This window comes from Eubalaena glacialis, chromosome 7, assembly GCF_028564815.1.
Source record: "Eubalaena glacialis isolate mEubGla1 chromosome 7, mEubGla1.1.hap2.+ XY, whole genome shotgun sequence".
Taxonomy (NCBI): domain Eukaryota; kingdom Metazoa; phylum Chordata; class Mammalia; order Artiodactyla; family Balaenidae; genus Eubalaena; species Eubalaena glacialis.
This window is the reverse complement of record NC_083722.1, coordinates 88,433,774-88,446,933: the sequence shown is the minus strand read 5'-3', so window position 1 is coordinate 88,446,933 and position 13,160 is coordinate 88,433,774. Positions and strand designations below refer to the sequence as shown.

Genomic DNA, 13,160 nt, shown 5'->3' with positions numbered 1-13,160 from the left:
CGTTCACAGAGGCTGTGATATATGTTCCTTGGGTTAGTGCAGTGACCCAGAACTGTTCAGTAATATTTTTGACTCTTTGGGGGTTTGACCTTATATAGTAACTCAAAACGTCGCAGCTGAATAAGACGTGAGTTACTCCAGTCGATAATGTTGTGACTTTGAAGACCGCTTGTTTTTTCTGTTTTTCCTATACTTATTTTCTTTGATATTTTAGAGTTGCAGCTCTGTATTTTCCTCCTTGTGCTACCAAGTCTACTAGAATATTTAGAAAAAAGTTTGTGTTAGTTGAATGCTTTCTCCTGCCTGTATGGGCCTTTCTGAAGCCTAAAATTTTTCAAGGCAACAATTAAAAAAAAGTTTTAATGGCTTATCATCGTAACAGTAGCCCAACACTTCCACAAGAAGCACTAGGGAAAGGAGGAGTCCTGGCTTGCTGTCCTAGCTTTGTTCATGGTAGCTGTCTTATTATGAACATAGTCTCTAACTGCTCTCATCTGTAAAATGACTGGTTAGGATTAAATCACATCTAGGTTCCCCCTTCCAGCGCTAAGAATTCGAGTCCATGAAAATTTCCATTTTCTCAATTAGAATGGATTAGGCCAAGTGGCTGACCTACAGTTGCAATATCTGGAATAAATTTACCCATTGCTACATATTTGTTTATTGAAATCAGTTAATTTCATCCACTTCAAAATATTTTATCCATTTATAGTAGTCCTCACCGAAATGAAAGCAGATTATGAAAAAAAGTCAATACTTCCTTGAAAAAAAAATAGCCACTATTTTAATGTCTTGATCTTCCAACAAATAAGGATAGCAAATTATGATATTACCCAAAAATATAGATGTGGGCACAGAAATAGAAAGACCTTGGGGGTAACATGCATCGAAACAGTTCTGCCAAGCTGACTGGATGGTCCCCAAGAAGCTTGGGTGCCTTTATTTGTCCTCCATTAACTAAGTAGATTTCTCGGTACAAAGCAAGAACAGAGTAGGGATAGTTGAGTGTAGGTCTTGATGCTTTTCCAATTTCTAACCACTGTAAATCTCTGTCTGTAGAAGCCAGGCCTCAGAAAATCTGACCTCATAACATCCCTACTTGAATTCCTGGTGTTGGAAAACAAAAAACAAAAAAAACACCTGGGCCTGGGTCATCATTGCTAAAGGCAGTCTGATCATTAGTTTCTGCACAAAAAAAGAAAGCCAAGTGGCGCCTGATGGGATGCATGGAGAGAGACTTGATTTTGAGATACACAAGTGATGGGGCATCTTCAATACGGAAGGGATATTTTGAATAAATGCCTCCTCACTTACCAAACTACAAGTATGACAGCTGACAACATGTCATACCCTGACTCATATGAATTCTTTCAAATAATTGAGACTACCCAGTCTGTGGTATGTGTATCAAGCTAGCTGTGTCAAAGCATCTGCGCTCCGAACCTCTTTAAGTAGCAATCCACCAGCTGCTTCGAGCACAGAGTGGCAGTACCATAATGAAGTCTTGGCTCCTGGTTGAGCCAATTGTGATAGAGGCATGAGTGTCAGATTCAAATGTACAAACACTATGGAGCTATTTAAAATGATATTTACCAGGATATTTTTAATAACAGGCTCTTGGTACGATCTCAGCTGACTTCTGCTTGGGTCTTTTGAAGGGGGCACAAAATGTCTAAATAACATGCCTAAATAACATTAGCACTATCTACTGGTAAAAGAGCAGGGAGTTTAAGGCCAGGAGCATCCTGGGGAGGTCGCTTCTTCCTTCCTTCCTTTCTGCAACCAAAGATGGAGGCAGGAGCTGAGTAAGGAGCAGTCATCCCAGATTCTCACCATAGAACTTGACTGTTGAACACAAGGCAGTAGGACAGTCTCCTACAAATTATGCCCAAATTACAGACCTAAAGGAGGCCCTGGAGAGAGAACACTGTTTATGTGTGCTTCATGAAGGTAGACTACACTGTTGGGCAAAGCACACAGTTATTTATGCAAATAAATTAAAACATTTGTGAAAGTATTTTGTTCATTATAGACAACTTGAAAAATACATAACAAACCACCGCAACTAAAAAGTCGCTGATCCATCCATTAACCACCTCTAAGAGACACCAAAAATGTTATTTAATTGTGTTCCTAAGCTTGTTTTCCCAACAGCCTCCCTATTGTTGAACATCAGACTGCTGATGCTTCTTTTTCATTAGCAGTTAATGATATAATATTGCTTTGGAATGTCAAGAGGTAATGATATTACCAAAAGAGCTAATGGTTCCCCAGTGCTCTGTGGCAGGCACTTTGCTACGCTCTCATGCATATACTAGGGAGGTCTAATCGCTTGTCCAGTATCACAGAGCCAGTGAGGGTGAAAGCTGTCATTTCAGCCCAAAAAGTCTGACTCCAGAATCTGCGTGGCTCATCCACTGTGTTATTTGTGTTTTAAGTCAAGTTTATTAGCCCTTTGTAGCCTCAAAGGTTTTGACTGGTTATGTACACAGTGAGGGAGGCACATAAATCTGAATGCATGTGTAATTTAAAATAAGCTCCAGAATGTATGTTTGACATGAGCTTATGTTGTCAAAGTCACCTTCAAATGCTCCCAAGTGTGTCTGTGTATGTAAATGCTGGGAAGCTTCTGATTTACCATGAATGAAAATGTTTTACATGTTTACGGTTATGAATCATTTTCACATGTATCCTATAAACCTCCTGGAAATCTTGAGAGATAGGCAGCCTAAGTATTATCTTCCCCATTTTGCAGATGAGAACACTGAGGAATAGTGTGTGTTAAGCTCACTAGACAATGCAAGAATCCAGCCTCCTGTTTGCTTACCCAGTCTGTGTTCCAGTAATTCATTCTACCTGTCCTCTTTGGATGCATTGGCAATCTTTAGTAAGAGAGTGATAGCAGTACTTTTAAATGTTTGGTAAATTAAATGAAAGAGTTTTTGAAGTCAGAGCATGTGTGAAGTCAAAGCCATGATTAGGACTATGAAGTTTTGGAATCTGCTCTATGTCTGCCCCAGTCTCTCATTTTTGGACTCTGATTTTCTTTCAGAGAATGAGATTGTTTTAAGGTTCTCCCGAACTAGAAAGAAGAAACAGAACACCAAACATATCAAGTTGTATACATTAAATATCTGTCACCTTTTTAAAAAAATTAAGCAGATGGAAGGAATTCTTTGACAATGTACATGTGTATCAAATCATCACAATGTGCATTTTAAATATCTTACAGTTTTATTTGTCAATTATACCTCAGTAAAGCTGAAAAATTAATATCAATAGATTTTTGTATGTCAATCATATGTAAATAAAGCTTTTTTTTTTTAAAGAAGACACTGAAAACATATAAAATAAAAAATAGTTGGATAATTTAAAATAAGGTCTAGTTGCTGGAGGGATTTCTTATTTCTCTAGTAAATTAAAATTACATATATATTTTTTTAGTGAGCTAACATTCCCTTCATGTAGTCGAGGTTTTGGAGTACTGGCAGGACTTTTTCCTCCCCTCTTCTTCCCCTCCCCTTTCCATGAATTGTGTACATTCAGTATTAAACCAAGTGGTTTCTCTTTTCATATGTAGTGGCCCACCTATGGCCACCACCCTTTTCCTGTTACATCCAGTTTCTATTAAAATAGGTTAATTAAAATGTTTCAATAAAATTACTGAATGTCTACTATTGTCGCAGCATTTCTCTGACTCTGAAATATCATATTAATAGATGATCGCTGACCTTGGCCCTTGGTGTTTCCAGTAGCAGATCCCAGTCCTGAGCTCTCTTGAGCACTCACTGAGCTCCAGGCACTTCTGCAGTTTTGCATGTATTGAATCGTTCCATTTTTGTGGTGTGTGTGTTATGCCCATTTTACAGATGAGGAAACAAATGCTCAGAAAGGTAAAGTCTCTTCTAAAGTCACACAGCTAGAAATAGGCAAACTATGATTTGTTCTGTGGTTTGATGTCAAATCCATCCTTTTTCTGCCTATTTGTAACGAATTGACAGCCTGAGGGCCAGCTCTGCCCTGCAAACAAAAATTAATAATAACAACTTTAATGAAGAAGATGATGTTTACTGTACTGAGTGCTTTACATAAACTAATCCTCCCCACAACCTTATGAGGTAAGTACTGTTATTATCCCCACTTTACAGATAAGGAAACTAAGGCACATAGAGGTTGAGTGTGTTTCCCAAGTTAGTCAAGAGTAAAGCCAGGATTCAAACTCAAGCAGTCTGGCTTCAGAGTCAGTGCTTATAACCACTATCTTTCATTTTCTTGCTTGTGCTACACCATTTTATTTTTAAAAGGAATTAGGATTGGAAAATTAGAAGTTTTTGCATAAAAATATAGATTTCCACCTTCTCTTGAAAAAATCAGAAATGCGGAAACCCTGAGTCCACTTTTCCCCAGGATGCTAATTGCCTGGCACTGAGTTCTCTGCTCCCTTCAGAAAGGATATACCCTCTCCAGTGTTCTAGACATACATCATTTGTGTCTCCGACCTGGCATCAGTGGTTATAGGAATTTGTACACTGAGGCTGCACCGTACCCTGGCGCATTGCCAGTTGGGCAAAACCCCTCCTAGAAGCTAAAGGTTCTAGTGATTTTTTGTTGTTGAGCACTTTTTCTATCTCTGTCTTCAAAGTGTAATGCTTGTACTTGAATCTCCATCACCTGGGTGCTCTCAAAATATACATTTTTGAACCGAATTCCAAATCTATTGTCTGAAGTAGGGAGCCATGTCTGCATTTTAGCAATCTCTGCAGGGACTTCACTGGTAGCACAGTGACTAAGACTCCACACTCCCAATGCAGGGGGCCTGGGTTCGTCCCTGGTCAGGGAATTAGATTCCACATGCTTGCTGCAACTAGGAGTTCACATGCCACAACTAAGGAGCCCACGTGCTGCAACTAAGGAGCTGGCGAGCCGCAACTAAGGAGCCCACATGCCACATCTAAGACCTGGTGCAACCAAATAAATAAATAAATAAATAAATAAATATTAAACAAAACAAACAAACAGAAATCTCTCCAGGTGATTCTTACATATGCTTAAGCTTAAGAAGGGTACCTTCCAATGATGTACCAGAAATGAATACATTTTGGCTCCTAGAGAATGAAGGGTGAATCTCTTAATTCTTGCCATGTTTTGAATTTTTGCTATTGATTAGTAATTTCAAAATTTTTCTTCCATAGTGGCCTAATTTCCTCTTTTTCCTTCAAACTTATAGTTGTTTTTTTAACCTGCGCTCATGGGTGCAAATTGTAAAATCAACTCAAATCGGTTTCAGCAGGAAAGGGAATTTAGGAGATCAAGCAATTGAAGAGGCCAGGAGTACATGAAATCAGAGAGGCTTCATCAGGGGTACTAGGTGACTTTCTCTGTATTTCATCTCTGCTTTCCTCTACATGGGTTTAATTTTCAGACAAGTCTTGCCAAGCTTTACGACATGAGACTCTTATCAGCTTAATAACTTCAGCATCAAGAGGCTACCTCTTGCTTGATAGTTCCAGCAAGCACTTCCATGCCTACATTAGTTTGCCTTGGATCATGTGCTTGATCCAGTCATAAAGGCAAGAGTGATATGGGTGTGACTTGGGCCCACTGCATGAACTTGGAGTGGGTATAAGTCAGTCCCCACCTGGACCACATGGACCTTGAATGGAGGAGGTGATTTCCAAATGGAGATCTGAGCGGTGGTACCAGAAGACAAGGGGATAGATGCAAGGCAGGGAAAGACCAGTCAGCCTCGTCAACGGCGGTGGATTTTTGGTGGAGGTGGTTGTTTAGTAGGCTTGACATGTCCTCCATCCAACTTTTGGATTACCTTTATTCTCGTGTGTGTTGTTGGGAGCTATTCATCGGAGGAAGATTTGAAAACAGCCTTTCATTATTCCTCAGTCTGCTTTGAGTAAATCAGAAATGTCTGCAGGAGAATTACTGTGGGAGATAGAAAATGACTACATCCCCAGATTAATATGTTTTAAAGCCCCATGGAGATTGAGAATGTCAACAATGCCGTCTGTGGAGACTTCGATGACATCACCCCTTGTTGTTTCTAGTTAATAAGAAGGCAAGGAGACTCAGGTACTTAGAGCCTTCAGGACTCAAGTCAAAGCAGTCCACCAACAATACTGTTCTGGGGGTAACTGTCTTGGTTTTCACAGTAACATTCACCTCACTTTTCCCAAGGAGGCTAGAATCTGACTCAGTGGTAGAGCTGTCTCTATATTCTAAACGTTTTGGAATTGATTTTTTTCTTGCCTCCAAAAGTCCTCTTCAGTCATGAAACCAAATGATACCTACGGGATGAGAGTGCAGCTCAGTCTTTGATCTGATGACCTTCTTAGTTTAAGGGACTTGAGGGTTTGAGTCATGAATATGTTTCTTCTTTGACATTTCCAAGATTGTGAGCAATGCATTATTTGAGCATGCTTTTCCCTTCTTTCTTTTTCAGTAAATAAAGTTGATTCATCATTTTGATGTTTTCTATTAAAAGAACTTTCATCTAAATAAAACAGAGTATAGTCGATGTCCAGCAATTAGGAAAGGATGAAGGCTTTTAAGAATATAGATGCCCACAGTAGTGAACACCTCCATTTGGGGTATGATTGACGATGTTTTTTTTCTCTCCCCATGATTAAACAGCCGATTCTGGTGACCAAGAAGAGCACAGTCTTCAAGAAGCAACGCTCCCGCCTGTGAATAGTAGCATCATCGCCGCTCCCATCACGGACCCTTCTCAGAAGTTCCCTCAATACCTACCTCTTTCTGCAGAGGATAATTTAGGTCCTCTACCTGAAAACTGGGAGATGGCCTATACCGAAAACGGAGAAGTCTATTTTATAGAGTAAAGTACCATTATTTCTACATGAATCTCTCCCTTTTTTTCCACTTCCCTTCTTTCTCTTTCTCTAGCAGCTCTGATGTAAATTTATTGTAAAAGGATTGATCATGTGCTGGTGGTCTTCTCTCCTACAATTTAACAAGCCTTGTACAAAAAAGCAGTTAGCATAACATCCTAATCATTGAATCTGAAGAGCTGGAGGAAGCATAAGATTAATAATTTCCCTAAAGAGTTAGACAACTAAACTATGGTGTATATATAAATTATGGTATTATATATGAAGACTATATCTAGCTGCTTAGAATATATAAATCCTTTGCTTATTTTTTCTTAAGTAGGTTGTAGTTTCCTTTTTTTTTTTTTTTTTGAGTTTTAAGAGTTCTTCATATATTCTGGATACAATTCCTTTATTATATTTGTGATTTGCAAACATTTTTTCCAAGTCTGGCTTTTCTTTTCATTGTCTTAACTGTGTCTTTTGAAGAGCCAGAAGTTCTTAATTTTTATGAAGTCTAATTTATCACTTTGTTTTCCTTTGTGGATTGTGTTTTTAGTGTAGAAGCTAAGAAATCTTTGCCTAACTCAAAGTCAAAATGCAGTTTTTTTCTGCTATATTTCTTTTAGAAGTTGTATAGTTTACATTTTACATTTACGTCTATGATCCATTTTAAGTTAATTTTTTTACATGGTGCAAGGTATAAGGATTGAAGTTTGAGAATATAGAGATTGAAAAGTCTTTCAAAATTAAAAACTTAATATTATATAGTTAAACATTTAACAAATAACCTGGAAAGGAAAATATTACATAAAACTGAAACCATTCTAGAAAATCTAAGATAATGTAATTTCTTAACCAGTAGTCAATTTTTTAAATGTTGTACTTTGGCTCTATTGTTGAGATTCCCTATTAAGATTCACCATAGTTTTATGTACCACTAAAAAAGAAAAACAAAATGATCAATTAAACTATAAAATAATTAAAAACATAGGTAAGTCTGTTCTTCTTAAATACTGCGTGTTGACCAAAAAGTTCATTTGGGTTTTTCCATAAGATGTTACAGAAAAACTCGAACGAACTTTTTGGCCAACCCAATAGATCAATGTTGAAGATCTGCTGTTCAGGGAACAATAACAAAGGACATTTTTGAACAACATATGAAGTATCGCACCTTTGTAAAATATATGGGTATATACACATATCTGCTGTGTTATTATATGTGTATATTTGTTTTCCATGAATATGTAGATATAGTTCTATGTGTAGAAAAATTCTGGAAGTATCTATTAACACTTGAGTTTGAGTTAAGTAAGGAATTTAAAGAATTTATTTTCTTAACTACATTATACATGTCTGTGGGGTTTGAATATATATTTCCACTCAAATAGATATTCTAGCATATATTTTGTAATTAGAAAAATCAGCAAGGGTAAGAAAGTATAATTTTCCTAAGGACATGGGAGTGAGGGAAAAGGCTTGGGTCTCGGGACACCCTCTTTCAGAACTAACCTAGGAAATCAGAGATGAGTGAACTATACCTCCTGGGTTATTTTCCATCCAGAAGGAGGGGACAGTCCCCATTTCTGTCTTCATGTTCATGACAAATGCTTATTGCAGACAGGGATGGATGATGAAGTCTTTTCCTGGGAGTTAGGGAAATATAGTGGTTAAGAGCTCCCCTAAAAACTCATGTTGTTTCTACCCCTTACTATTTGTATGATCTTGGGAACTTGAGTTTGCCTCTCTGCATCTCAGTTTTCCCTGTGTGTAGAAGGACATGAATGTTGTGGATCATGCCTACCCTGTCAGATTTTCGTGAGAGTTAGATGAGATAATGGATGTAAAGCGTGGGCTAGTATTAATTACTGAGCATTATTTTTACTGTTACCGTTTTTATCATCATTTGGTTACCACAGAGGAGTTTAAATGTTATGAAAATGGATGTCAACTATAAGCTTAGAATTTTGTACTTAGCTTTTGCAATAAATTGCCTTTAAAGTTATGTCCATTAGTAAGGAAAAATTATGTTGAGCAAAGGAAAATATAACAGAGGAATTCCTAATAGAGAGTAATACGTGAAACTCAAATTTTTGGAAAAGAATGCATCGATAGGGGCTTCCCTGGTGGCGCAGTGGTTAAGAATCTGCCTGCCAATGCAGGGGACACGGGTTCGGGCCCTGGTCCGGGAAGATCCCACATGCCACGGAGCAACTAAGCCTGTGTGCCGCGGAGGAACTAAGCCCGTGTGCCACGACTACTGAGCCTGCGCTCTAGAGCCTATGAGCCACAACTACCGAGCCCTCGTGCCACAACTACTGAAGCCCGCACACCGCAACTACTGAAGCCTGTGCACCTAGAGCCCATGCTCTGCAACAGGAGAAGCCACCGCAGTGAGAAGCCCACGCACCACACACTGCAACGAAGGGTAGCCCCCGCTCACCGCAACTAGAGAAAGCCTGCGCGCAGCAATGAAGACCCAACGCAGCCAAAAATTAAAAATAAATAAAATAAATTTATTAAAAAAAAAGAACGTATTGATAGTTTTGCTCAAGACTGACTTGATGAATTTGAAAAAAGAAAGTTGGTTATTTTGATGGTTAGTGAGGACTGTGCTTAGTAAAAATGGTTAGCAAAGACCCAAGACTGTGGCTGATTTATAGGAGAGTACAGTGATTTGCTTACTTTTCATAACCTAATTTAGCTTTTAACCAATGCTAGGCCAATCTTCATTGGCCTAATGTTTAATAGAAAATTTATGCAAAAGTATGGCTTATTATGACAACTCTGTGATTTGGTCTGCGGCTATCAAATTCTGTAGATATTAAATTATTAGATACACACCATTTTTATTTTAGCCTAAATTATATATACTGGTTAATGAGTTTTCGGGTGTCCTTCATTCTAAAGAACTTCATCTTAGAGTATCTTACATTGAATAGCAAGTTAAATTTCTATAGAATTCAGATCTACCTTGTTTTACATATATGTGTCTATGTTAGCTTTACAGTTTATGGGAAATCTAAGAAATACCAGAATTTTAAGAACACTAAAAAAGTAAGCATGGACTTACAAACTCTGGATATTATAAAGAAAACGGACATAAGAAGACTTCGAAAGGAGATAAAAATAAGGCAGACTGGCTGGGGAACTTGGGATCACAGAAATGACAGGTGGTGAGTTCCCTGAGTTTTCTTTTTACCTTATATAACCCAGACTTGGAGCTGAAGAAGCCAGTAACTCAGAAACACCAACAAGTGGAGACCAAAAAACAAAGCCCTCATAAAAGCCTACTCTCTCTAGCCAGAGGACCAGGAAGGGATATCCTGCAAGGCAGGAAGCTTTTATTCAATAACTGCTGGGCTTCAGCCAACAAGACACAAAAGCCTCTGCTCCCACCTCTGCCAGCAAAGATCAGGTGAGAAGCCTAGTCCTCTACCCTTCGCAGGATGTAACTAGGATCTCAAACCTCCCTGCAAGTGTGGTGTCCAAAAAGGCTTAGAAGATAACTGGGACTTTGTAGCCAGGCAGTAATGGGCACTCCCCCTTTCTTCATCTAAGTTCAATGGAGACGACGTTGAGGGGAGCCTGGATGCCCATCCTGACGTGGCAGTAACAAGGCAGCCTCTCTCCCCGCTGGGGTAGTGGCAGAGGAGGTTTGGTGAAGAGTCAGCATTTTTACCACCAGTGGTAAAGTGGCCCCCAGCCTCCTCAGGGAGTTAGTGGAAGCCAAGTTGGGAACAGTAACAAGGCACTCCTACCCCTCCCAGCCAAGCTGGTGTCAGAAGAGGCCTAGTGTGGAGCTGGAACTCCCATCCCTACCCAGCAGTAACAAGGAACTCCTCACCCTCTTGGGTGGGATACAGCCAAAGCAGTGATGAGAGGTAAATTTATAACACTACACATATATATTAGAAAAGAGGAAAAGTCTCTAATCAACAATCTGAGCCCCCAATTTAAGAGCTTAGAAAAGAAAAGCAAATTAAATGTGAAATAAGTGGAAGGAAATAATAAAGGGCAGAAATTAATGAAATCAAAAGCAAACACAGCAGAGATAATCAATGAAACAACCAGCAGATTCTTCAAAAGGATTAATAAAATTGAAGAACCTCTAGCAAGATTGACAAAGAAAAAATCAGAGAAGATGTGAATTACCAATATTAAAATTTAAACAAAGAATCACTGCAGACCCTGAAGACATCAGAAAGATACGAAAATGCTGTCAGAAAGTGTGGACATATAAATTTGACAACTTAGATGAAATGGACCAAATTCTTTGAGACGCACGAACTACCACAACTCATCCAATATGGAACAGGTAATTTAAATAGTCCTAATGAATTTATAATTTAAAAACTCTTGAAAAAGAAAATTCTAGAAACCAGATGGTTTCACTGGAGAACCGTTCAAAAAAGAATTAAGTTTCTACACAATTTCTTCCTGAAAATAGAAGAGGAGGAACACTTCCCAATTATGTTTAAGAAGCTAGTATTACGTTGTTACCAAAATCAAACAAGGATAGTCCACGAAAAAAAAGAAAAAGAAAACTGCAGAGCAATATCCTCTTGAATATAGATGCAAAAACCTATAACAAAATATTAGCAAATAGTAATCAATAATACAGAAAAAGAATTATACACCATGCCCAAGTGGGAGTTATTCCAGGGATACAAGACTGGTTCAGTATTTGAAAAATTAATCAATGTAATCCACCATATTAAGACCCCAGTAAAGAAAAAAAAGTCACATGATCTTTTTCATTGACGCAAAAAAATTTTCAGGAAAATAAGAACATAGGGGAATTTCTTGACTTCATAAATAACATCTATAAAAAACCTACAGCTAACATTATACTTAATGGTGAAAGACAAAAAACTTTCCCTGCAAGATGGGGAATAAGCCAAGGATATTATCTCTTACCACTCTTGTTCAACATTTTACTGTAATTCTAACCCTAAATAAAAGGAAAGAAAAGACACAGATTGATTATCTATCTAGAAAATCACCAGAAATGTACAAGACAGTTCTAGAATAAATGAGTTCAGCAAGATAAAAGATAAGCATACAAACATCAGTTGTATATCTATATACTAACAATGAACAAGCAGACAACAAAATTCAAAAGAAAATATAATTCACATTTACTTTAAAAAAAAACGCCACTTAGGTATAAATCTAATGAAACATGTATAGGATTTTGTATGCTGTAAACTACAAAATGCTGATGAAAGAAATCAAAGAAAGTCTAAATAAATGGAGAGACTTAGTCTATTCATGGATTGAAAGACTCAGAATTGGTATAGTAAAGATGTCAGTTCTCCCCAAATGTGTGTACAGGTTTAATATAAATCCTGTGGAAATCTCAGTGACGCTTTTTGTTAGTATAGACAAGTTTATTCTAAAATTTATATAGAAAGGCAAAGGAACTAGAATACATAAAACAGTTTTGGAAAAGAAGAATGAAGTCACAGTAATCAGTCTGCCCTATATCGAGGCTTATTATATAGCCACAGTAATAAAGGCTGTGTGGTATTGATGAAAAAATAGGCACATAGATCAATGGAACCCAGAAACAGACCCACAAATGTGTCCAACCGATTTTCAACAAAGAATGCAAAAGCAATTCAATGTAAGGAAGATAGCCTTTTCAATAAAATGGTGGTGGAGCAAGTGTATAGCCAGAAGCAAATAAATTAACCTCAACCTAAACCTCATGCCTTAGAAACAAAAAAAAAATTAACTCAAAATAGATCATCATAAAGTACAAAATGTAAAGTAGTAGAACTTTTAGGGGGAAAAAAAACATAGAAAATCTTTGAGACCTAGTAACAGGCAAGGGGTTCTTTGACTTGACATCAAAAACATCTTAAAAGGAATAATTGATCAATTCAGCTTCATCAAAATGAAAACTTTTGCTTTGCAGGACACTGTTAAGAAAACGAAAGGACAAACTACAGACAGGGAGAAAATATTTATAAACCCCACATCTCAAAATGAACTGGTATCTAGAATATATAAAGAACTCTCAAAACTCAACAGTTAAAAAAAAAAAATCCAGTTAGAAAATGAACTAAAGACATGAACAGACATTTTACTGAAGAAGATATATGGGTGGCAAATAAGTACATGAAAAGATGTTCAACATCATTAGCCATTAGGGAAATGCAAATTAAAACCACAAAGATATCATAGGTATATATATAGCTATTAGGATGGCTAAAATAAAAAATAGTAACAACACTAAATGATGGTGAAGATGCAGAGAAACTATATCACTCACACATTGCTTGTGGGTATGTAAAATTGTGTGGTATTCCAGAA

The 13,160-nt window shown here is 37.5% G+C and overlaps 1 protein-coding gene across 8 annotated transcripts in view; it reads left to right on the top strand.

Moving 5' to 3' along the window:
• The window catches only part of MAGI1 (membrane associated guanylate kinase, WW and PDZ domain containing 1), a 616,101-nt gene that overhangs the window by 496,091 nt on the left and 106,850 nt on the right, over positions 1-13,160 (top strand). For all 8 annotated transcript variants that reach the window (XM_061197121.1, XM_061197117.1, XM_061197115.1 and 5 more), the window contains exon 5: positions 6,646-6,847. In XM_061197121.1, the coding sequence (XP_061053104.1) occupies positions 6,646-6,847 (202 nt within the window). The remainder of the gene's footprint in view (positions 1-6,645; positions 6,848-13,160) is intronic.